Source organism: Heptranchias perlo, chromosome 32 (genome assembly GCF_035084215.1).
Source record: "Heptranchias perlo isolate sHepPer1 chromosome 32, sHepPer1.hap1, whole genome shotgun sequence".
Lineage (NCBI taxonomy): Eukaryota > Metazoa > Chordata > Chondrichthyes > Hexanchiformes > Hexanchidae > Heptranchias > Heptranchias perlo.
The window spans coordinates 16,737,567-16,763,933 of NC_090356.1; the positions used below are offsets into that span (position 1 = coordinate 16,737,567).

General features: G+C 41.4%; 1 protein-coding gene across 1 annotated transcript in view; it reads right to left on the reverse strand.

Annotated features, from left to right (window-relative positions):
- The window catches only part of sdf4 (stromal cell derived factor 4), a 64,935-nt gene that overhangs the window by 10,040 nt on the left and 28,528 nt on the right, over positions 1-26,367 (reverse strand). Inside the window, exons 3-4 of the mRNA XM_067970483.1 lie at positions 14,636-14,749; positions 7,199-7,357 (exon numbers count right to left, since the gene is read on the reverse strand). Of these exons, the coding sequence (XP_067826584.1) occupies positions 7,199-7,357; positions 14,636-14,749 (273 nt within the window). The remainder of the gene's footprint in view (positions 1-7,198; positions 7,358-14,635; positions 14,750-26,367) is intronic.

Here is a 26,367-nt window from a genome sequence, read left to right on the forward strand (position 1 = left end):
TGGACTATAACCTGGTGTTGTAAGATTCCTTACAAATAAAAAGAGCAGCAGTAGATAATTCATGAATTCTAGTGATCAGTAATTAGCATTGACTGAGCTGTATCCTAAGACTCTTTAACCACAAAGATGTCCTTGTACCCTACAACTGTAGTTCAGAGATCCACTGTTCAATGTTCTCCCCATATCACGATAAGTTTTCTACAGTCTCCTTTGGAGTGTGCCCAAGAATTTCACCCAGCAGAACCTCCTTACATCCCAAAAATCTAAGAAGGGATTGATTTACCTTTTGCACGCTCCCTCTTTGATTCCCTGTTGGCAATATATTGTTTTCCACTTACCCTTAATGAGCCAAAGTTGTATCAGGCTCTACCCCCAAAGAGCCAAGGTGTCAATCCAATTTTCCAGCATCACTTTGGGACGGGTGCCTCTGTTGTGCCTCAACAGACATGGGCCATCTGCCCAGAGTATTAAAATGGGACCCATTCTGAGATTTGGGACAGGGTCAGTAGCCTTTCCAGGAGGCCACCAATAACCCCTCACCACTGGCAGCAGAGCGGCATCTCAGCAATTTCAGGCCCAGTAGTAAACTTTTTTACCCTTATGGAAAGTTATTTTAAATTTTCCCCCCACACCTTTTCTTGGATGTCCCTGGTAAAAGTACGCTGAGCTGTGTTTTTCTTAATTTTTGGGTTAACGACTTCTCGGTGTGTCATCTGAAACCATATTCATGTATGTTAATGCAAATTTCTATCCACTGACAATCTGAACACATGACTGATCTGGGTACGATAAACCTTCACAGAAACCCACAAAATGGGCCCGTTTACAAAAAGGTGACAGATAGACAGGTTAAGTGAGTGGGTGAGATGGTGGCAGATGGAATATAATGTGGGGAAATGTGAAATTATCCACTTTGGTAGGAAGAATAGAAAAGCAGAATTTTTTTTTAAAAAGCTGAGAAACTGATAGTCAGAGGGATTAGGGTGTCCTTGTACACAAACATAGAACGTTAACATGCAGGTACAGCAAGCAATTAGGAAGGCAAATGTATGTTTACCTTTATTGCAAGGGAGTTGGAGTACAAGAGTAAGGAGGTCTTGCTGCAATTATATAGGGCTCTGGTGAGACCACAGCTGGAGTACCATGTACAGTTTTGGTCTCCTTACCTAAGGAAGGATATACTTGCCTTAGAGGGGGTGCAATGAAGGTTCACTAGAATGATTCCTGGGATGAGAGGGTTGTCCTATGAGGAGAGATTGAGTAGAATGGGCTTATATTTTCTGGAGTTTAGAAGAATGAGAGGTGATCTCATTGAAACATAATATCCTGAGAGGGCTTGAGAGGGTAAATGCAGAGAGGCTGTTTCCCCTGGCTGAAGAGTCCAGAGCTAAGGGGTCATAGTCTCAAGATAAACGGTCAGCCATTTAGGACAGAGATGAGGAAAAATTTCTTCACTCAGAGGGTTGTGAATCTTTGGAATTCTCTACCCCAGAGGGCTGTGGATGCTCATTGAGTATATTCAAGACTGAGATCGATAGATTCTTGGACACTAACGGAATCAAGAGTTATGGGGATAGGGCAGGAAAGTGGAGTTGAGGTAGAAGATCAGCTATGATCTTATTGAATGGCGGAGCAGGCTCAAGGGGCCGTATGGCCTACTCCTGCTCCTATTTTATATGTTATTATGAAAAATAACATGAGCAAGGCTTACCAACTAGTTAAATTAACCCCTCAGTGGGTTTCTGTGAAGTTAGGTCAACTGTCAACAAATGCACTTCAGGGTTATGCAAATTCAGTTAGTCTCCCTTGATTCCATATTACTGGCTTTAAAAAAAAACTTGATAGAGAACCTGCATTTATATAGCAACTTTCCCATCCTCAGGATGTCAAAAAGCACTTTACAACCAATGAATTACTTTTGAAGTTTTTTTGCTGTATTGGTTGAGGGAGGAATGTTGAGAAGGAAACCAGAAGAACTCCGTGCTTTTCTTCAAATGATGCCATGGGATCTCTTACAGCCACCTAAGCAAAGTAGGTGGTGACTCAGTTTAAAGTTTCAGCAGAAAGACAGCATCTGCAACAATGCTGAACTCCCTTAGTACCACACTGTTGTGTCATCCTAGTAATAATAAAGGCTGCAGTCCTGTGCCTATATGCCAAGGATGAGTTTGAGACACGGAGACAAACACTTAGAAATATGTAGACAACACCCTATGATGCTTAGCCATAGAAGAACGCATCTCCCAGCCAATTGAGTCCTGCTCTCCTCTCTCTCTCTCCTCTTAACTTGGTTACGATCTTACCCCATTTATACTGTTTCTAACTGCACTAATCCATAGGCATCTGCATTCCATAACCTTTTACCCTCTTTCAGTACCAGTCTGTATCAGTGTGCATCAAGACATTCCAGGCTACCTAAACATTCATCTCTTTATTCTGATGTCCATCGTTCTGCAAGGGAACGGAAAACGTTGGTGTTTTGGATTAGCACAACATAAAAGGGGAGCGGTCTCCAGTTTGGAGTGATAAAAGCAAATCTAAATGTAAACATGTGCAAAGTGGCCTCAAAGTAGGCTGTAGCTTATCTTTGTACAGACATACTGTCAGCTTCTTTTACAGCCTTTCAGTCTTAGACTTTTAACTATAGAGCTCGATATAAAATAGAACTTAATACAAATGAATTCTTTCCGTACAAGATGGATTCCTTTAATAACTCTGGATCTCGAACACTGGATTATGTGCTCAAGTCTTGGATTGAGGCTTTAATCCTCAATCTTCTAACTCGAGGTGGCAGCACTACTAACTGAGTCAAGCTGATACATGTCACGTCAACTGAAGTTATCTTTATGCCAGAAGCGTCAACTTCATGAATGACTTTTCTAACACAAGGTTCAAAGTGCTTTGCAGCTAAAGCACAGGAATGCCCATGAGATGCTGTGAAATATTACAAAGACACATTACAATGATGCAAAAAGGGATCTTGAGACAAATCCAGCCAGAAATCATATACAAGCTTTTAATAAAATATGTACTAGTCTAACAAGCAAAATATTACTTCTGAAAATAAGTAGCTGCAGGTTTTGCAAACATTGGAGTACACTCATGTTGTAAAAAGTGTGTAGGCTTGTTTATAACATGAATGGGGAAAAACCCAAAGTTGGAGGAAGCATTTCACATCTCACCAAGTGTCTGATCTGTAAAAGTGTTAAGATACAGTGCTGTATTTTGAGGGAGTTTTGTAAAATTTGAAATGCTTCCCAGCATTTTTGTAAGCCTATACTTCACCCCCCCCAGCACCTCATCTATAATCTCCCTCCACCTGTCGGGTGACCTGCTCCCGACCTGCTACAGCTATTCCTGGTTAGACCACATCTGGAGAACGGTGTACAGTTCTGGGCACCTCATCTTAGGATATATTGGCCTTGGAAGGAATGCAGCGCAGATTCACCAGAATGTTATCAGGGCTCCAGGGGTTAGATTATGAGGAGAGATTACATAAACCAGGTTTGTATTCCCTGGAATAGAGATGGTTAATGGATGATTTGATTGAGGATTTTGAAAGGAATTGATAGGGTAGATAAAGAGAAACTTTTTCCACTGGTGGGGGAGTCTAGGCCAAGGGCACATAACCTTAAAATCAGAGCCAGGCCATTCAGGACAGAAGTTAGGAAACACTTCTTCACACAAAGGGTGGTAGACGTGTGGAACTCTCTCCTACAAAAAGCAGTAGATGCTGGCTCAATTAATAATTTTAATTCTGAGATGGATAGATTTTTGCTAGCTAAGGATATTAAGGGATATGGAGCCAAGGTGGGTGGATGGAGTTAGGAGAGATCAGCCATGATCTCACTGAATGGCATCAGGCTCGAGGGGCTGAATGGCCTACTCATGTTTTTTGTTCTGCCAATGTTGCTAGAATATCAGAGAATGGATTGGGGTGGCAGAGATCTCATTTTTTCTCCTTCTGAGTCAGCATTTCATATGACATCCCTAATGATCTCTGTGGTACAAGATACTGGTCACTCACCACTCCCCACTGAAAAAAATACTTTGTGCATTTCTCGTCAGCACTATGAGGGACATTATTGCTATGGAATGGGACATTTTACCTCTTTCTGCAGTGCACACTAACTTCAAGCACTCCTAGGTTAGGTATAGTATGTGTTCAACATATAATGTCCTATAAATCCAACCTCAGAACACCCATCATCCCCAAGTTCTTCTCCATCACACATCATCTAGACTAGAGTATATATCACTGTTCCTTCATCGTTGCTAGATTGATATCCTGGAATTCCTTTCCCAGCACCATTGTGGGAGCATCATCATTACCAGGACTGCAGCGATTCAAGGAGAAGGCTCATCACTACCTTCTCTGGGCAACCAGGGAAGGCGTTAAATGCGGCTTTGCCAGCCCTACTGACATCCTGAGAACAAGTTTAAAAAAAGCAGCAAATTCAATTGCATCAGTTTGATACTCCAGCTTTCTATTCTCATGACTTCATGGTCAGCAAGACTGGCAGCTCGGTACCAGGCAATGCCTCGGTCAGCAAGACTGCCAGCTCGGTACCAGGCAATGCCACGGTCAGCAAGACTGCCAGCTCGGTACCAGGCAATGCCATGGTCAGCAAGACTGCCAGCTCGGTACCAGGCAATGCCTCGGTCAGCAAGACTGCCAGCTCGGTACCGCAGGCAATGCCTAGCCATGGTCAGTTTATGTTACTTGACTTTTGAGTCAGTTTAAACTTAGTTCACTGAAGACCAGACACAGGAAACTTTGATTTGTCCGGTTTGTATTCAAACCCAGGCAATGGCACTGAAAAGACAATGCTTGAATCCATGGCAGCATCCAGTTACTATTTTTAAATAGTTGAACAGAAGAGGCATTAAAAAGGTAGAGATGAGTGAAAGAAATATACGTTATCATTTTTTTGGTTTCATTTGAGGACCTCCATAGCTTCAAACCAACTTAGTTCACCATTCAAAAAGATGTAGTTATACTGAAAATGAAGTGTTAAAAAAAAGATTGCGGAGGGGCACAGGCTGGTCATAAGCTAAGCTGTAGGTCTAAGGAACTCTTCATCATTTATATAAAACAGACGAAATTGCTGGGGGTGTTCCTCATTTCTGTGGAAAAAACATGGGCTGCAGTGGGTATGAATTGATACTCTCAGTTGCCTAATCTATTTGTTTAAATTGTTTCAAAATGTTTTTTTTAAAAATAAAGTTGTCACACAGACATGGAAGCACTCTTTTCTTCCCCCTCCATTCTCCCCAGTTCATAAAGGCACTCTTCACCCCTCTCGCCCTGACCATACTGGCAATATCTACACCCCCCCCCCCCAATACTCTTCACTCCTCCCTCCCAACTAGTTCACGTTGGCAACTCCACCAGTTCAGGTTGGGGCTATTTTGCTCACTGTGTCCTCCCCAGTTCAGGCTGGCACTCTTTGCCCTCCAACCTTCCAGTTCACATTGGCACTCTTCGCCCTATCCCTGATGTTATGGTATGTTTCTCCCCCCTGCCCTCAGTTCACACTGGCACTCTCCACTTACCCTCCCCCCCTCCCCCCAAAACTAGTTCAGGTTGGAAACTGCACAAGTTTATGCTGGCCTTGTCCCCCCCTCTCTCCCCCTAGTACATGCTACGACTCTTCTTTTCTATCCTCTCCCCTCACTCCCAGTTCACAGAGGCCCTCTTCTGATCCCTTCCCCTCCTCACTTCGGTTCACAGAGGCATCAATTTCCAACTTCCCTCTCAGTTTATGCACTATTTGTCCTTGATTCTTCCCTCATCCCAACCAAAAGCTGTTGCTCAGGGATATCTGCTACATGCTGCAGGAATTCCTGATCCCACAATACTTTTATACCCATTGCGTACAGGACAGTTTTGATCCCCTGGAATAGCAGCTTTAGGTGGGGGATAGTATTGACTGAGCCTCCAGGAATTAAAGGTTAATCTCCAGAACACTGCTACAAGCAATCCAGGAGAAAAATCATAGGGACATTAAAAAAAGTGAGATTTTAAAATTTTCTTTGAATGCTTTTATTTACCAGATATAAAAATATTGGAGACGGTATAAAAAAGCTGTTTGACTGACAGTCAAGCATCATCCAATCGGTTAATTAAGAGCCTGTTTGTTTTCCAATTGGCTTGAGAATGCGGTGCACTGCGAGAATGGACATGTCGGGCAACTAATGGCGGGGCAATTGGAGGCAGGAGGTCGTGTGATGAAACCTCCAGTAATATGTCCAACATAGAGTTGGCAGGCCTACACTGCATGAAAGACGTACCACATGCCAGGGCGATCGTGAGGCAACAAAGCCTGACTCGCTGCACCTGCCACCATTCATATTTGCAGGCAATGTCACAAAGATTGTGAGGAACTGTCTTCAAAGGATTCGAGTCAGCCAGATACAGAGCTGTGCCATCTGCTGCAAGTAGAGCTGCTGCCAACATGTACCATCAGGCTGGCACAGCCAGTGACAGAACTGGTCAGCTGCAGTCTTATACCTGCCACCACCTCCTTCCAGGCACGTGGCAACACAGACTTATGGAATGCCAATTAGGGCAACCCTTCTCGCAATTACCTCATGTAGCACCATCTCCACTTCAGCAGCTATTAAAAAGGGAGTTGTCTGTCACTTGCCTGCAGACTCCTCTTACACCTTGACTTTCCTTTCCCTTCAGTTTTCCCTGTTGCCTTTTAATCCCTTACTCTTTCAGTTTTGCCTTAGGCTGCTAACAGGTTGAGATGCCTTTAAAACCTGGAAGTAGTTGGATGGATGGAAAGATAAGCTAGATAGATAAGATAAGCTAGATATTAATTAATGATTTTTTTTTTTAAAAAGCCTAGTGTGTAGTGTGCATCTGTTACAAAAAAAAAATCAAAGAAAGCCAGTCTCCGATCTGGATTTTGAAATTCACAAGCACTTCTCAATCTGCAAAGTTTCCTTATCAAACAACAATCATACTCCGATTGACCATAAGCTGTGTTTACTTAACAACAGTTAGATGTTATGGCCTTAAAGGCCCAAAGTTCCAATTTAGCAGCAGATTGTGAATTATATGGCATAACACTACAGTCCTTTTAAACCAGCCCCTCATCCAATGTACTGTGAGCAATGCCATAGGTGATCTGCTAGTTTTTATTAAAAATAACCACCTCATTCTATTATAATGGTTGAAATAATTTACCTAAATCACGGATAATCTCCTTAACCATGAATTTGAGCATCCCACGGCTGTGCTCTGGGTGGAGAAAAGCCAAGAATTCTTCTTCATTCAGGAGGTGGTTGGCTGGAGGTTCGTCAGCCTGAAACCAACGATCTTTCAGATTATCAAGGACTTCCTGAGCTGCAAAGCAATGAAAGCAGATTTTACAAAATATAGATTTTAAGAAAGACTTTCCAGGAGAAAAAAAACAGTATGTTGAATAACAGATCATTTCCAGGTTCATATTCTGGCGATATAGTTAATGAGCCATCATGGACCCTGCTTAATACTTTTGTTGGATCATTCAACTTCGTTGGATTTCTTGGCTGGGTTTTTATGGATTGAAAGTTCTCTTGAATTAGGTAGGGAAGCATTCCTCTCATTACATCGTTCATTTTCTAACAGTAACATTTCAGACAGCACCACTAAAGTGAGTCCGTCAATGGCAACAAGCCCTTCCAGTGCTCCAGAAATCAATTGTACAAAATGGGGAGGATAAAGTGATTCCAGTGGCTGAACCGCTACACGTTAGGTAGCTACACTTCATGTGCACTGGGGCTATGAGTTCACCACCTCCAATAAGGTTAGCTCATTCCCATATTTAGCAGGGACTTCCAGCACCTAATACATGGTGCGTTGGAAGACGGCCAAAGTTGCAGGTTGGGGGTTTAATTGGGTGCCAACAGCTGTTAAAGTGCTGCCGACTGCCCTTAAAACTGCGACTGTTGGCAAAAATAAAAAGCTGGTTGGGGAAGCCGGCTCGATTTTCTGATTGATTGTTGGAGACTATGGTGTGGGAGGTCCCAGAACGGAGGGTGGCCCTATGTACTCCAAAATGGCGTCACACATAATAAAACCAGAATTTGACCTATTCAGTTTTGACCATGCAGTGGCCCTAGTAATAAACCTATATTCAGGCCCATTTTAAAGTTTTTTTTTAAAACAAAGTTTTTGATAATTTTCTAAATTGAACACAGAGCATTTACAATCATTTCCATTGTTCCCCTCTGTGGTAATGGATTCCCTGCATCATTTACAGGGACGCTGTAATTTTTTCCAGAGTTGTACATCAGAATCTCATGCTCCTCGGACTTCTGCTTTGATTGCTTGTAACTTTGTACTGCGTACATTTGAATAAATAAATACTGCCAGTCTGTGAAACCGCGAACAAATGAAACTGGGACCTTTCTGCTCATCTGCTGGAATTAGTTTCCTTTTCGGTCACTACTAGGGCTCTGTGCCAACACAACACATGCCAGCTATATTGTGCAGATCTCTGATTACCTTTTGACAAGAAACCACAGAAATTATGCAGCGTGTCGGACTTTGTGTTGAAATGGAGGACTATTTACATCCTCATCAACAACTATGCTATTTGGCCACACTTGAGTGCACCAGGCAGCCTGCAGAAACTACTTAATGCTGTATTAAAGGAAGCACATGGCAAAATGCTGACTTGAAGTAGTGCCTGGCAGCCAAAGCTTTGGCAAAGATCCAAAAGATGAAGGAAAATTCAGAGAGCAAAGCCAACAGGTCCCTGCACTCTGGAATTCTCTTCTCAAACTCCTGCACCTCCCCACATTGACAGCCTCCTCAAAACCTACATTTTTCAGTCACTTCCCCTAATCTCCCAATTCAATCTCCCCACCACCCCCCCACCATGAAATACCTTGTGATGTTTTGCTATGTCATGGGCAGTATACAAGTGTAGGTTGTTGTTGTTGAAAGAAAGTGGAAAATCCTAATCTGTGGAAAAATGTTGCTTTCATTAAAGGCGAGAAAGGTCTGCTGCCGATGCTGAACCTGTTGTCCAATACTGGGAATATTTTTCAGATCTTCTGAATCCCTCGGTGCGTCACTCAGGAAAACCTGGTTACTGTGGAGCTATGTTCCTACTAAAGTGTTGTAAAATTAGGTCACTGTAGACTTTCAGTTCCTATGTGACGCCTACCTCCACTTCATTATTCTCATTTAAACAATTCAATTCTGGGTATTCAGAGACACAAACTCCCCGCTGGTGATACCCCAAACATAACCACTTACACATCTGCGTAACTTTTCTGGCATAGAAAATAAAAACAGGAAGACGACCATTCAGCCCATCAGAACTCATCTCGAGTGCCCAAATTCTCTCATCATGGTATCAAACACAATGTTTTAACCTCCATTGCCCTAACTAGCAAATTATTTCAAGCAGCTGCCCCATATCAAATAAAGTGCTTCATGATACGTCACAGCATAGAAGGAGGCCGTTCAGCCCATCATGTCCGATCTGGCTCTTCGAACGAGCTATCCAATTAGTCCCACTCCCCTGCTCTTTCCCCATAGCCCTGCATAATATTTCCTTTTCAAGTATATATCCAATTCCCTGATACCCAGTTTAAATTTACTTTTCCCTAATTTCTATTGATGTCCTCTGGGTTTGTGGTAATCTATTACTACCATTAAATTAGATGTGAGAAATCAGTCAAACATCAAAGTCTGGAGAATAATAGAATCCATTATGAGCAGCAAACTTGAAGTGTAGTTGTATGAGAATTATCGAGTAAATAACAACCAACACAGCTTCAGAAGGGGAAGATCATGCCTGACCGACGTTAACTTTTTTTGAGGAAGTGACAATCCAAACGGATAGCAGAAAACCACATTACATGCTGTGCTGTGCTTGAATTTTCGAAAGACCTTCAAATGAAGTCCCTCCTGTTACAGAAACTAAAGCAACAGAATTTCCAGGTAAAGCCTGGTGTGGATAAGCAATTGGCTGAAGGAAAGAAAGCAACAAGTAATTGTTGGGGTGGGGGGGATGTCAGGGTGGACGAGGGCGATATTAACTGGAATGCCCCAAGGATTGGTGGTGAGGCCCCTACTGTTCCTGATCTACAATCGTGACAGATTCAGAAACCTAATTAAATCTGCTCAAATTCACAGATGATACTATGCTGGGAGGGATAGTCCAGTCAGAGGAAAGAACTAGGACCTAAACAAAATCTCAAAGTGGCAGATGACGTTCAATTAGGACAACTGCAAACGACTTCACGAGTTTAAATTACCATGCAGCAGCAATACACAAAGCATGCAGAATTATCTTCCTCCCACTGCCTCCAATGTCACTGTTCCCCGAACCCTGCACAGCTCGTTTCTGCCTCCTTTCCAAGATATACAAACGAGACTGATCCGGCAGACCAATTGTTTCTGCCTGTTCCTGTCCCACTGAACCAATGTCCTCATGTCTAGATCTATCATTTCCCCTTTATTCAGTGTTACAAGGTTCAAGTCGGCACCAGATATTTTCTCAGGTTCACCGTCACTGCTTTTTCCCATAAGCAGATCCTACGTCCCTTACAACCAAGAGTTTACCTTTACTGGAGAACATCATGTCCACGATAGCATGACTTGGATGTAAATCACCAAACTGGTTTAGTTTACAATTGTCGAGTGAATAGAGTAATATTTACTATAATCTCACTGCACTTCAACTTAATTTCAGCGTCACTCCTCGCAACAACTAAACTAACAAAAGACGCCACACTGTCCTTGTCATTGGGCTAAATATTCACTTTTCTGGCCAACCCTTTCTCTGGTCCTACCTTCCATCCCTCTCAGCGGACGTTCTAGAACTGACTGTAGACTGTGTACTTCTATTGTTTTGTCCCTTAGCTGGACGGGAGGCGAAAAGCTTGATCACCAACTCCCTCCCAGCTTTCAGTGTCTGAGGATTGGCCAGCTAAACTGGCTGCTGGCTTCCTAGGTGTGGGTCTTGGCTAGACCACCTCATGCTGAGTGTGCATGAACTCGTTCCTCCCAACATCTCGTGTGTGAATGTCTACTGGGTGTGTTGGAATGTGATAATGACCCATCTCTTCTGCCCCCCTCACTATCCCAGACTTCAAGGAAACTCATTTGAAGGGCTGGCTCAGTAATCTTCAGGGGATTTCATTAACATACCTATCTCCTCTGTGCCAATGTCTCCAGCCGTTGTTCTATTGTCAAGATAGAAGATATTGGCTCCTTGGGGGTTAGCCCTTAGAATCCTGAATCTGACTTAATATCAAAAACCTATTATAGCTTAAATAACAAAACTCTTAAGCTAAATTTAACTTATTGATTTATTATAAATTAAATCAAACTCCTTCTCTGACCAAATGGCCAACAGTCCTAAAATGCAACGCCCCGTCCTTATCTATAATCCTCTTGAGGAGTAAAGAGATGTGGGAGTCCAAGTACACAAATCATTAAAAGCCAGTGGACAGGTACAAAAAGCAATCAAAAAGACTAATGGAATGTTGGCCTTTATCTCAAGGGGGCTAGAATATAAAGCAGAGGAAGTGATGCTTCAGTTGTATAGAGACCTGGTCCGACCCAATCTGGAGAACTGTGTTCAGTTATGGGCACAGCACCCCAGGAAAGATATATTAGCCTCCGATGGGGTGCAGCGCAAATTCACCTGAATGATAGCAGGGCAATAAATACCCATAAAATGACAATACACAGGATGATTCTGGCATATATTTTTAATTGACAGCTGGCTGGCAAAAGCAACACTAGGAAACCTTATGCAAGGAGCATAATCACAGAATCATGCAGCACAGAAGGAGGCCATTCAGCCTACCGTGCTGTGCCAGCTCTTTGATAGAGCTATCCAATTAGTCCCACTCCCCTGCACATTTTTCCCTTTTGAAAGTTTCTATTGAATCTGCTTCCACCACCCATTGAGCCAATGCAATCTTTTGTAATAGTTTCATTATTGTGCTGTACTTTAGGTACATCCAGGGGGATGGGTTAAATAGAAAAGCACAAAGCTGAAATGAACCTGTAATGAATTAAATTTCAACTGGATAAACTGGGGTTCAGTAAATACTCGCAGTGACGGGACCACAAATGAAGCAGTGAGTGGAACAGAAAGTATTTTCAGTTTTCTGACAGCTATATTTAACCCTTTCAGTGGTGGATTAAGCAATGCAAAAAATTCCCCAGACGTAAATACACAATATCTACCTGGTATTTCATATCAAAATGTTTCCACTGTTTTACAGGCAAGAATTGCTGACTTCTAAGTCAAGTTCAGAGACAAAACTGATAACATCTCCATTGTGAGCATCATTCCCCTTTCATGAGGGGGCGCTCAGATTTTCTGCAACATCTAGCTTCATGTGTGTTTGCAAAGAGAGAAGTAAAGAAAACAGGAAGCAAAGTAGGTAGCAGAAGATCCTGCATTCTTTTGAAAGCTTAAGCTGATCTTAAATAGATCATTCTCTCGCTGAAAACTGACCCCTTCACCCATGCTAAGTGCGCTTCCACAGGTGCTGACCGCCCTCGGATGGCTCATCCAGCTGGCCATTCTCCATGCACGAGCCTAGACAGCAAGTCCTGCATAGCTGCTCAACCACAAGAGGCATCACCAGTTCTCACCAATGTCCACGTGCATTTTCTAACAGGAGAAATCGGAAAGCATTCAAGACAGAGTGTCCTGGCTGATATTTCTATTTTATTTTTTTACATGGAATCAGTTCATATAAAAAGGGACCGGTGATCCCAAACAAGATAGAATGGAAAATCTGGAGGCTGTTCGCACAGAAGAATCATAGAGCACAGAAGGAGGCCATTCGGCTCATCGTGCCTGTGCCGACTCTTTGAAAGAGCTATCCAATTAGTCCCACTCACCTGCTCCTTCCCCATAGTCCAGCAAATTTTTCCCCTTCAAGTATTTATCCAATTCCCTTTTGAAAGTTACTATTGAATCAGCTTCCACCACCCTTTCAGGCAGTGCATTCCAGATCATAACAACTCGCTGCATAAAAAAAATTCTCCTCATCTCGCCTCAGGCTCTTTTGCCAATTACCTTAAATATGTGTCCTCTGGTTACTGACCCTTCTGCCACTGGAAACAGTGGCCCAGAAATCGCTTAAAAAATAACAGTGAGCTCAACAACGCTCACCGTTGTTCGTGACAAAATCGAGGAGCAAATTCCAGCGTTTCCACGTGCGCAGTCAAATGTGGAAATCCGGAACTTACATAGAATATACTTGCTCCTATTGGTTCGCTGCCAATATGACAGCTTCGAATTAAAGAGATATTGCCGGCTGGAATCAGTGGAAACATGAGACCAGCGCCAACTTGCTCATCTGCCCAGCTGGAAAGTAACTAATATCGCCACAAAACAGGTACACTTAAAAATACCAGGTCTAAACTAAGTATTAGGTCTTAATCTTTAGTTGTTTGGCAGTCATTAACTTCTAAAAATGTGGAGTCTCATTACTCCTTATTTTAATAGGTTTTGGTCATTAAAAAGTTTTGGTTTTTACTTTTCCCTTTTGTCTCTTATTTGATTTGATTATTTCCTATCCTCTCTTTTTTGCGCTGTCTATAACGGGTTTTACAAATGATTTTAGTGTTGTACCTTTCACATCCAAGATTTTACTTTCCAGCTTGTCAAAAATGTTCCAATCTGATTGTTTGAGGGGAGCGAGTGATCCTCTAGCTTCTCCCATGGGCCCTAGCTTCGCGGGAGCCAACACTGGGCTCTTCTTCTCTTCCTATTCGAGGAAGTGCCCCAGTAAGTTAGCATAAATCTAGGCAGCGGCAAGCACTGTTGGTTTGCTGCCCCAGGCAATTTCTGGGCCAGTTTCTCTTTATTTACTCTTTCAAAACCCCTTCATGATTTTGAACACCTCTATTAAATCTCCCCTTAACCTTCTCTGCTCTAAGGAGAACAATCCCAGCTCAGTCGGGTCCTCTCAGTTTCTCTCCCAGATTCGAGGCTTTCTAAAACAGAATGCTAATTTCTAATCCTTTTACCTCAAATCTGTGTCCTCTGGTTACCGACCCTCCTGCCAGAGGAAACAGTTTAGCCCTATTTACTCCATCAAAATCCTTAGAAGTGTGAAAATACAGTATTTTAAAAAAAATTTTACCTCCCCTCTCATCCTGCCATGTAACTGAGACAGAAGGTAAATGACCTGTCCCAAGCCTCTGCTAACGCAACGTCTTAGCCAACCACTATTAGCTATTACACAATAGCTGCCCAGGCTGACTGAATTCTGGTCAGCCCCATGATAAAGTACCTCCCTAGACAGCCCAAAAATTCTTTGCCTAGAGAATCATATAAACAATCCCAGAACAAGCACTGTGTGACGCAGTGCATCAGTAACTTGCTGTCCACTAGATTGGCCTAGGACCTGTATATTTATTGGAGATTTATGGTATTTATATGCCTGCTGAACCTATGAGATAATAAAGAAATTAATATCAGCTCCTTCACCGCCAACATAGCCTGTTCTGCTCTCCAATATTGATTTCTTAATTACTGGGGTTGGGGCATGACGTCAATAGCATGCACATACACGAGGAGCTCTGTACGAGATGCAAGTGAATTGTCAGCTGTGTGTACACGGTGTTAGTCTGTTGTAAACATGTACTTACTTTCTTCATCAATCTTCAGTTCTTCATTGTTTTTGATTTTCTCGGCCACCTCTCTCTCATTAAACCCCTTGCTTGCCAGAAACTTGATCCGGTACTCATCCCAGGACACTTGACCTACAGAAAAATGGTACATGTTAAATAAAGTAGTGCTTGCAGAAAGTTATATGGCACAAGGTGTTTGTATATTTTTGTGGAAGAAAATGAACAGATTTTGCCTAAGGTTGGTCCCGAATCCAGAAATTACCGCATCGTACTCTCTCGCACTCCTCACTCATTTCTTTTGCCAAAAAAAAAGTCTGGTTCCCTCTAATTTACTGGCGCTATTTACCTCCACCATCTCCCTCATCAGTCTGTCTTATGCATTCATCACCCTCTGTATGACATAGTTAAAATTAATGGGGAAATAGTTGAGAAAATGAGCAAGCACAGTACTGACAGCAGTGTACTGGGATGGATCGAGTCTTGGCTGGGGGACAAGAAACAGTGGAGGCAATTTTAAACCTAACCTGCCCATCGGGAAACTGAGAGGATGGGGTGCAATGCTGGATCAACTCCCCGCCCGATTTTACTCTCTATTGAAGTCAATGAAGGGTGATATTGGGTGGAGTGTGAAACCAGCATTCCACCCGTTCCCATGGGTTTTCCACCCGGCGAGTTAGTTATAAAATCCCCCCCACCCCGAGAGTCTGTGCCAATAGCAGGTATTTTGGGTGAACAAGTGTCAGAATCTATTGAATAAGCTAAGAATCTATTAAATATGAAATCAGCTGTAAACGGATTAAAGACTAAGATTAAGGAGCAGAACCAGGTAGTGGGCAAAGTATAACGAAGCAACAGCAGGGAAAACTACTGACCCTTCTAACAGAACAATGTGGTCAGATAACAGGAAAGCTGCAGGCACTTTAGAAACTGCAACAACAGTTTATTTAGGATAACCCCTGTACTACTTCTGCAAAATATTGTAACAGCTGTAGGATAACCTTTGTACCGTGTCTACAAATATTTTGACCCCCATTAGGAAAATAGAATGGGCCAGACACGCCGGTTATACAGTTGCTAGACGGTTTATATCTGTTGCTGCTATGACTGTTAATTCCTGCTAACAGATTGTAATACAATATAATCTGAACTGTCTTGCACAATAGAGTCTGAATAATCTCTGTAAACCAATACAGTGTCAAGTCGAATAATTGGGCATTAGAAGCGGACGGCTGGCTTCATACAAATTGGCGACCGTGGCAGGATTTGACAATATAGAGATTGAGTAAGACCAGACCTGCGTCAGACAGACTCAGCCCAGTTTGACTGATCATTACCTTGGGGGGGAAATCCCACCAGTAATAAAGGCATCATAATGGCAAAAGGGCCTCGCAAGGGCATGGACCTGTCTAAGGAACTGAGTCCAAAGGACGTGACATGGCTGTTAGAATGTCTAATCTCGGAGGGGCTCCCATACAGTGCCACTCGAGGAAGAATTCAGAAACAGACAGATGATAAAAAAGTGAGTAAGAGAAAAGGGAAACACATGTCCAGCTATACCGCACACTTCTGTGCCGCCCGAAGTGAAGGGAAGTGAAGGAGTGGGAGACAGAATTGAAACCGGTAAATGGCAGGGTCACCGTTGGGCGAACAGGATCTGGGTGCATCAAGGTGACCAGATGGCTAGCTCGACTGATGTTGAGAGAGCCCGAAATAAGAAGTTTGAGAAATTACGTGCAAGAGATTTAATGTCGTTTTTGACCAGTCCAGAAGGGGACTCGTGTCAAAAGGCGACAAAATGGATTCAAAGTCAAATAACTGAGGGTAAAAATGTGCAGGAGGACGAGGAGAACATAGGAACTGGTACTGTATTAGTTAAAACCTGTCAGGCTTTGTGTGAGGTGGAGACTAAGATGAAAAAACTGGTAAGGGAGAAGGAAATTAAAGAGGAGAATTGGAAAGCAGGTGCCTTGTTGTTTCAGCCACAGGAGTTAGGGAGGCTGAGAGAGGAAGTTTAAATTCGGAAGAATAGATTGAAAGATGAGGAACAAAATGAAACATGGAGGGACCTTCACCACACCAGGCTTGGGTGAGGAGACAGACTTTGAGTCTGTACAGAATGGGGTTCTACGATGGAATCAAGGAGAGATCACAAGCTACAGAATATGTTCTTTTGTTCTCAGGGTACTGTCCCTTTAAAAAAAAAAGGCCTGTCCTCATTGTAAGTGCTTTCTTTTCGCTGATGTGGACTATGACCCTTTTTTATGTTATGTGTTTTCCTCTTTTGTGCAATGTAACAAAGATTTTGTTTGGCTGTGAAAGCAGTTATTTCCAGTATTTTTACAGTTTTTGGGAAGGCGAGCCTGGAGAACGAAAGACAATGTAGTGTACTGGGTTTTAATAAGCCTGTGTTACGTTGATAATTTATCTGTTTCTCCTATGTTTAGTATCTGTTTTGTCTTGTGTTTAATTCTGATATTGCTGAATTAAAATTGGAGTTATTGAGGTTAACTGACCTATTAAATTATAGAAACCAGACTTTTGCTGTGGCCATGTAAAATTCTGGTTCTTATAAAATGCGAGCGTGTCAAATTCCAGACATGAGATCATCACATAAAAATTGGCATTTTGAATTTCTTAAATGCTTAATGATTTGAAGTAAATGTCAAGTGATTTGAAGTTTAAGTTGTGTTGAGTATTGGCGAGCGTGAATTGATGTTAAAATATTGGGACATCTTGAAGTAACTATTTGTTTAACCGTGTTTTACTGAAATGTGATAGCTGTTAGCAAACTGACCCTTTGATCTTGTGATTGACTGTGGTCAAACCAAAGTGACCATGAAGGAAGAGGAAAAAATGGTTAAAGGCTCTCTGCTATCTCTGTGGTAACGATCTGGAGGAGTGGTTAGATTGTACTGCAGAACTGTTTCACAGAATGTTTAAAAAGTTAATAGAAGGAAATACTATCGATTTCTGCTGTTTTAACGGATTTTCAATTACTAAGGATGGATAAAATTGATAAATCTTTTGTGCCTTCATGGCTCATGTTTTGAAAATTGGAAGTCAGAGAGCTGCAATGTATTACCCAGAGTTTAATTGTATCTTTGTGCAAGTTATCACTGCTATAAAAACACACTGTTAGAAATTTTTGGGAAAAGATCAATTTGAACTTCTTTTGTTTTAATGAAATCACAAAAAAAACCTGCTATTGTGATTGACTCCTCTTCCACCACATGAGCTTCCAGCAGGTTAATCTGCTTACTCATGAACAGTTTTGTTGTCCCTTTGGTGAGTCCCACGAGAGAGAGAGAAACTTTGGGAGATAGACAGAAAAGCTAGTCAGTCTCTCCCATGTTCCGCTGCACATTTTTCTAGGTTTGTTTCAGTTTAAAAAGGGATTATTCTTTAATATCGACCATTAAGTGCTATTGTCGTACTGCTTTAGTCAAGCATATAAGATTTTTGGGTTTCTTAATTTAATTGGATATTTCCCCAGTGACGGAATGAAGTAATCAAATCACGAATTGAAAAATTAACCCTTTGGGCTCTCAAGCAGAGCCACAGTGGTTTTCCTGTTATTTTCTTTTACACAGGGAACCACAGTTTTCAGGACCACAAAAGTGTTGGTGCAGAAACGATCCAGTGGTGTTAAGAATTTAAGACCTTAGCTGTAGGAATCGGCAGATATCAAATATCACAGCGGGTGACGATTTGGACTGAGACTTTGCCTCTCGGAGGCTCGGCTTTAACCAATTCAGGGTTATTTATTGTCTTCCGAGACAGAGTGTTCAAGATGGGGAGATATGGGAGTTACATCCAAAAATAACTACAAGCACTTCTGTTTCTATAGTAAAACCACAAAGACTGGGCATAATTTGTTTCTGAAATTGGAACTGATAAGATAAATAGATATGAGTTGCTGTTCAAGCACTCAAGAAGGGAAAATTTACCTGTAGTTTAAGGGGATAATCAAATTATATTTTAAAATAAAATAAATCTAGGCTAAATGGTTCTTTATCCAATGATGTGTATCGAGGAAGAAGTATTTTCGGGGAAAATAAAATTGTACATTGACAAATCCTGTCAGTCCAACAATACTGCTCTCTGGAATTAGGAAATGATGGAATGGACTCTGGCACAACGTAACGGGATATTTTGGGAAATGAAGAACAGTCCAAGAAGAATGAGTAAAATAAATAAAAAATGTATTGATATTGGACCATCCTGTAAATATTGTATTGGACAGTAAAGTTTCTCCAGGGCTCATGAATGAGATGAAATGGTAATATAATGGGATGTGTAAAATTGGATAAGAGGAAGTGATTGAGAATTAAAGCATAGAAACAGAGAAATTACACCAACAAATGGGAGTTTCTCTAAAGTCATTGACCGGGGCATGATTTACTAAAAGATATCAATCTGGTATAAATGTACGATCTAGTGAAAGTCAGGAAAATGTAATTGAGAATAGTAAATTGATAGCTTTCTCATGGAGATGTTGTGTCCTTGCCTTTACTGATGAGAAAACTGCACTTGATAGCCTGGCCACTACCTGAGATATCGGGACCATGCAGGGCGAGATAAGCAAAGACCTCCAACACTCCCTGATCTTTTGAAGATAACCTGAAAGCCTAAGAATGGCTACGGTGGACTTGAAAGGTACAAATATATGTTGCCATCAATTTGAAACGCAGACCAGGATGAAGAACATGATTACAAAGGCCTACGGCCTGGTGAGCTATTGGAACCACTCTTTAAAAAGAGCCATGATGTGGAGATGCCGGTGATGGACTGGGGTGGACAAATGTAAGGAATCTTACAACACCAGGTTATAGTCCAACAGTTTTATTTGAAAATCACAAGCTTTCGGAGGCTTTCTCCTTCGTCAGTGGAGCTTCCTCCGAAAGCTTGTGATTTTCAAATAAAACTGTTGGACTATAACCTGGTGTTGTAAGATTCCTTACATTTAAAAAGAACGGCTGCTCTTATAGGATTGAATCTTACTGGACAGATGACGTGTGCCATGGAAAACACATTCGGAAATACCATGAGGGAAGAGGGACTGGCCAGCAGGAAGTTAATATGATGCGTGTGAAGCAACTAATATGCGGAAATTTTGAATAGAGGTATTCAAAATCATGAAGGGTCTAGACAGAGTAGATAGAGAGAAACTGTTCCCATTGGTGGAAGGGTCTAGAAGGGTCAGAGGACATAGATTTAAGGTGATTGAGCAAAAACTTTTTTTTTTTTTTTTACACAGTGAGTGGTTAGAATCTGGAATGCACTGCCCGAGGGGGTGGTGCAGGCAGATTTAATCATGGCCTTCAAAAGGGAACTGGATAAGTACTTGAAAGGAAAATAATCTGCAGGGCTATGGGGATAGGGCGGGTGAGTGGGACTAGCTGGATTGCTCTTGCATAGAGCTGGCACAGACTCAATGGGCCAAATGGCCTCCTACCGTGCTGTAACTTTACTACGATTCTAAATGCATGAAGAAGATGCACTGACGAACGGGTCAGTTACTTGACAACAGCACGACATGAAATGGTTAATGTGGCTCAGGAGAGTGAGAAAACCTTTTAAGCAAGGTACTGACACATGCTCCATTGAGAAACCTACTAATTAGTGAAATAATCAGGAAACACTGGTGCCTATCAGAGGGATTGAAATTAAAATAAAGAGGAACATAGTAATTTGGATTTCTCTCAGTGTTCGGCTCTTTTCAATTAACAATCAAATTGGGACAACTGAGGAAAAAAATCCACAAGATGGATATTAGTAAAAAGCAGAGCTGGAGAGTGTTTTAAGTCCATGGTTTCTTGATAATATGGTACACTGTAGTTTTCAGTACAGTGTATTATGATTTTCTTTTGGTTAATATCACACATTGTGATACAGACAATGAAACTTAGAAGATTTGTTATGTACATTGTTTGATAAGGAAATTGGGCAATTGAACTAATAACTTGGAGCTAGTGGCGTTGATCAAATGGTAATAATAATGAGGGGTCTTTAAAGCTATTTCCTCCTCAAGGTGGGGACTGTTAGAATCTACTGGCTAAGCTAAGAATCTGTTAAATAAGCTAAGAATCTATTAAATATGAAATCAGCTGTAAACAGAATAAAGACCAAGATTAAGCAGCAGAACCAGGTAGTGGGCAAAGTATAATGAAGCAGCAGCATGGAAAATTACTGACCCTTCGAACAGAACAATGCAGTCAGATAACAGGAAAGCTACAGCCACTTTAGAAACTGCTACAACAGTTTGTTTAGGATAACCCTTGTGCTGTTTCTGCAAAATATTGTAACGGCTGTAGGATAACCTCTGTATCGTGTCTACAAATATTTTGACCGCTTGTACACAGTTAAGAAAATACAGGGACTGATTCCATTGTTTAGCTCAACACCTGCAAGACAATACGTGCAACACTGCACATTCTTTGGGCAGAAATAGGGTATATAAAGACTGGCTTTTAGCCAGAAGCCCCACTGTCAGAGAAGGAGGAGAGTTAGACATATTCAGGGGTTCCATGCTGGCTTCGGCCTAACCCTGTGTAACTCTCCGAGGAACAACTAGGAACAGGCCAGACGCACTGGCTGTTCAGTCGCTAGACAGGTAATATCTACTGCCGCTATGACTGTTAATTACTGCTAACGGATTGTAATATAATATAATCTGAACTGTCTTGCAAAATAAAGTCTGAATAATTTCTATAAACCAATACAGTGTCAAGTCAAATCATTGGGCATTAGAAGCATGACAAATGGGGACCCACTGGGTTCTGTACTGGGACTAGTACTCTTCAACATCCGGAAGAAGATATGAGTAGCTTCATCTCAAAGTTTATGGATGACACCAAAATAGCAGGAATGGTTAACACAGCGAAATATGGGGCCAAGCTACAGGAGGAACAGAGACTTTTTGGGCAGGTAGGCCGACAATTGCCAAGTGCAGTTTAATGTAGACAAATGCAAGGTCATACACTTAGGGATATGAAATACACAGGGGACGTGTAGGATTCAAGGGGGAAAATACTGAAAGACAAATCAGGAAATGGATCTGGGAATCAAAATAGATAAATCCCTCAAGACATCATGCCATTGTCTGGCAGCTGTCAAGAAATCAAATAGAATGTTAGGTTGTATAAAAAGAGGAACAGAGTGAATATGTAGGAGAATTTAGAAATCTGGTATCCTGCAGGAAGATACAGGCTAAATAATCTGGTTTGAGTTAACAAACAGGGTAGCAATAGGGGCTTACCCTCTGGCAGGATAAAGATGGTGACACTCTATCACTTGAGGGAGGGTCATTTGTTCTTGCTGTATCTCCTCACATTAGGCACATTTATTCATCCATGGAGTGTGCAGATTTCAGGGCTGATGGAGGGAGTTATTGGTGCAAAGACATGCTTTGGAATATCGAGGACATAGGGAGAAAATTGATGAATGCATCAGAATCTGAAGGGCAACCTACCACTAGGCAGAAGGTCTAGCGTGCACAAGAGATCAACAAAGTCTCCACAACCCGCTGAAATTGAACGATCGTGAAAAATTTATATCAAATTTATTTTAAAAATTACCATTATATTTTTGGGCCTTTTTTAAAAAAAACTTCTTACTCTCCTATCATAGTTCACTCTCATGGGTGGTCCCAACTCCCTATAACTTTTGAGAATGTCTATCCTTGCCTCAAGATCTAGGAAACTTCTTAGTAACACTCCTGGATAAATGAACAGCACCCTGTTTGGTAATTGCTTTTAGATAGTAGACTACTTTATGCCTCCATAAGACTGTCTTCAAAAAGCAGTCGGATATCACACCAAATTTGTTTTAAAGTTTTAAATATGAAACAAATTTATTAAACAAACCATGAACCAGGGAATAATCTAACAGTGATAATAGGATGTTATATTTAAGGTTGAATTTTTCTATCTAACGCCATAAATACATAAAATAAAAGATCACTAGTCTAAAAATTAAACTGATCTTTGTAAATATCTTCTAAAAACACATATGAACAGGGGAATATTTAAGATAGACCACCTTTTATCCAACTCAAGAAGATAAAATATCACAACTCTAAAGAATTAAACTAATCTTTTGTAAATGGCTTTTAAATACACACATGCCTGGAATTTCCATCGTGTTCTCCAGCAGAAGATCGGAAGAAACCCCAAAGAATCGATGAAAATGGCTATTCATTGCCATTTCTCCAGGGGTTCGGCTGATCTCCTCTTGAAATTAGAGCAAGAGAGCGGGAGAACTCCAAATTCAGGGCCATACAATGTTTTTCAGGAATATCAAACAGTCTCTTCTGAAATTTTCAAACTGTCTCCTCATGAGATTTGTTCGAATGTCAACTGCCTCCCCTGAACTCAAACAGAATTTTTGATTTTTCGGATTGTGAAAAGGAGTTACTGAGGCATCCTGGCTTTTTTGAATATATGGCCCCTCAAATTCAAAGCCAAGTACAAACTGAACCAATCAGGAAGTCTATACATTTGAAAATCATGTGTTAGACCCACTCTCACCCCTCCTTCAAGCCAGTTACTAGAACCACAACCTTTGCAACATTGTATGATTCATGCTTGGTGTGACCTTGGCTTTAGTTGGCTGTTTAAATCTCAATCAAAGGGGAGTTTAAGGGGGAGCCTTTAAATAAACCTAGACAAAAATAATTTTTGTTCCAAGTAGTAAGGTAAACAAGTTAAGATGGATTCCTTATCTTTAATATTTTGCTATGGGAATTAATTATTTGGCAACATTGTTACGGGAATTCATAGCTTGGCAGGATTGTGACAAAGTATAAAATGTTACGTTTACTTTCTGGAAGATCCATCTATGTCTCTGTATCAGGTGAACTATGGATCCACTGGCTCATGCAGACATCATGGGGGGGGGGGGGGGGGGAAAGGAGAGGAAATGAGTCATCTCTGATGAAATGAGGTGTTTAACAGATATCAAAGGTGATTAACGTTAATAGTTCTGGTCAGCCCACCAGGCGTGGAAGGTTCTATTTATTACAGCTGTCACCGTGTGCATTTATAGAACGCCTTTAATGGAGAAAAGCATCATCAGTTGCTTCTCAGAGGTGTAATCAAAAAGAGATATTAGGAAAGGTGACCAAAAGCTTGGTCAGAGATGTGCATTTTAAGGACTGTTTTAAAAGGAGGAGGAGAGGCGGAACAGTTTAAGGAAGAAATTCCAAAACAAATTTAAGACCATCACCAAAAGAATGAAGGGAGAGGTTAGGAGAAATATATATATATACACATATTATTGATTTATTTTTACACAGAGGGTTATTAGGACATGGAATACCCTACTAGAAACAGTAGTGGAAGCAGAATCCATAATAGCTTTAAAAGGGAAATTAATTAATATTTGGAAAAAGAAAAGTCTAAAAAGGAATTGAGGAAAGGGCAGGAGACCAGGATTAAATGGGTATGTCTTTCAGAGAGACAGCACATGCGTGTTGGGCTGAATGGCATTCTTCTGAGCTGCAAAGTTCTATGCGACACACATCAAACAATTTTGTGTGAAAATGACACCTCTTCTAAAGCACAACACTGCACACTTCTCATTGTCTCAGATAAATGCAGAATACAGGACAAAATTTAATTGTAGTTTATGTTGTATATCAGGAAGAGAAAGAAAGACATCTGGTGCTCAAAATGCATATCAGTCAGTTGAGCACGAATGCGCCTGTTTGCCATGGCAAAAGTCGAACTGTGATCTCACAATCCTCTTTACAGTGGTGTGAGTTTATCTGTGAAGGAACAGGGCAAAACCCTCATTTTGTGTTTTGCTTTTTAAACACTTTCTTTCACTGAATTATACGGTTTTACTAACCCCTGCTTCGAAAAGCTGAGAATATGCTGGTTCTCATCATGCTCATTCAAAAAAAGGGTGTAAGGATAAACCCAGCAACTACAGGCCAGTCAGTTTACCCTCGGTGGTGGGGAAACTTTTACAAACGATAATCTGAGACAGAATTAACAGTCACTTGGACAAGTGTGGATTGATTAGGGGAAGCCAGCATGGATTTGTTAAAGGCAAATTGCGTTTAACTAACTTGATAGAGTTTTTTGATGAGGTAACAGAGAGGGTAAATGAGAGCAATGCAGTTGATGTGATATATACGGACTTTCAAAAGGCGTTCGATAATGGGTCGCATAATAGGCTTGTCATCAAGATTGAGGCCCATGGAATAAAAGGGGCAGTAGCAGCATGGATACAGAATTGGCAAAGTAACAAGAAATAGAGTGTAGTGGTGAAGGGCTGGTTTTCGGACTGGAGGGAGGTGTACAGTGGTGTTCCCTGGGGGTCGGTGCTGGGACCACTGCTTTTCTTGATATATATTAATGACTTGGACTTGGGTGTACAGGGTACAATTTCCAAATCTGCAGATGACACAAAACTTGGAAGTGTAGTGAACAGCGTGGAGGATAGTGATAGACATCCAGAGGATATAGACAGGCTGGTGGCATGGGTGGACACGTGGCAGATGAAATTTAACACAGAAAAATGCAAGTGATATATTTCGGTAGGAAGAATGAGGAGAGGCAATATAAACTAAAAGGCACAATTCTAAAAGGGGTACAGGAACAGAGAGATCTGGGGGTATATGTACACAAATCATTGAAGGTAGCAGGGTAGGTTGAGAAAGCGGTTAAAAAAGCATATGGGATCCTGGGCTTTATAAATAGACGCATAGGGTACAAAAGCAAGGAAGTCATGATGAACATTTATGAAACACTGGTTCGGCCACAACTGGAGTATTGTGTCCAGTTCTGGGCACCGCTTTAGGAAAGATGTGAAGGCCTTAGACAGAGTGCAGAAGAGATCTACTAGAATGATTCCAGGGATGAGGGACTTCAGTTACATGGATAGACTGGAGAAGCTGGGGTTGTTCTCCTGGGAACAGAGAAGGTTGCGAGGAGATTTGATAGTGGCATTCAAAACCATGAAGGGTTTTGACAGAGTAGATAGAGAGAAACTGTTCACATTGGCGGAAGGGTCAAGAACCAGAGGACACAGATTTAAGGTGATTGGCAAAAGAACCAAAAGGTGATATGAGGAAAAACTTTTTTTTTTAAAAAAGCACAGCAAGTGGTTAGGATCTGGAATGTACTGCCCGAGGGGGTGGTGAAGGCAGATTCAATTACGGCTTTCAAAAGGAACTGGATAAGTACTTGAAAGGAAAAAAAATTGCAGGGCTACGGGGATGGGGTGGGGGAGTGAGACTAACTGGAATGTTCTTGCATAGACTCGATGGGCCGAATGGCCTCCTTCCATGCTGTAACCTATGATACCATGTACTGTAACTGCAGGAGCACAAACCACATCTCAAAGTTTTTTTTGTCACATGCATCTACTGTAAATAACGGCCCAGGAAGTTTGTTCCACCACGGCCACCACCACCAAAACCACTACTTCCACAGGACACAATGTGACACAGTGAATAACTAAACAGTACACAGTACATGGCTAAAGACTTCGTACTAAATGCCATTGTGTCACAAGATTGATGGGATTATTCTCCTTATAATAGAGAAGGCAACGGGGAGATTTAATAGAGGTGCTCAAAATCATGAGGGGTTTTGACAGAGTAGATAGGGAGAAACTGTTTTGACTGGCAAGTGGGTTGGTAACCAGAGGGGACAGATTTAAGATAATTGGCAAAAGAGGGGGAAGATGAGGAGAATTTTTTTAAAAAAACACAGCGAGTTGTTATGATCTAGAATGCACTG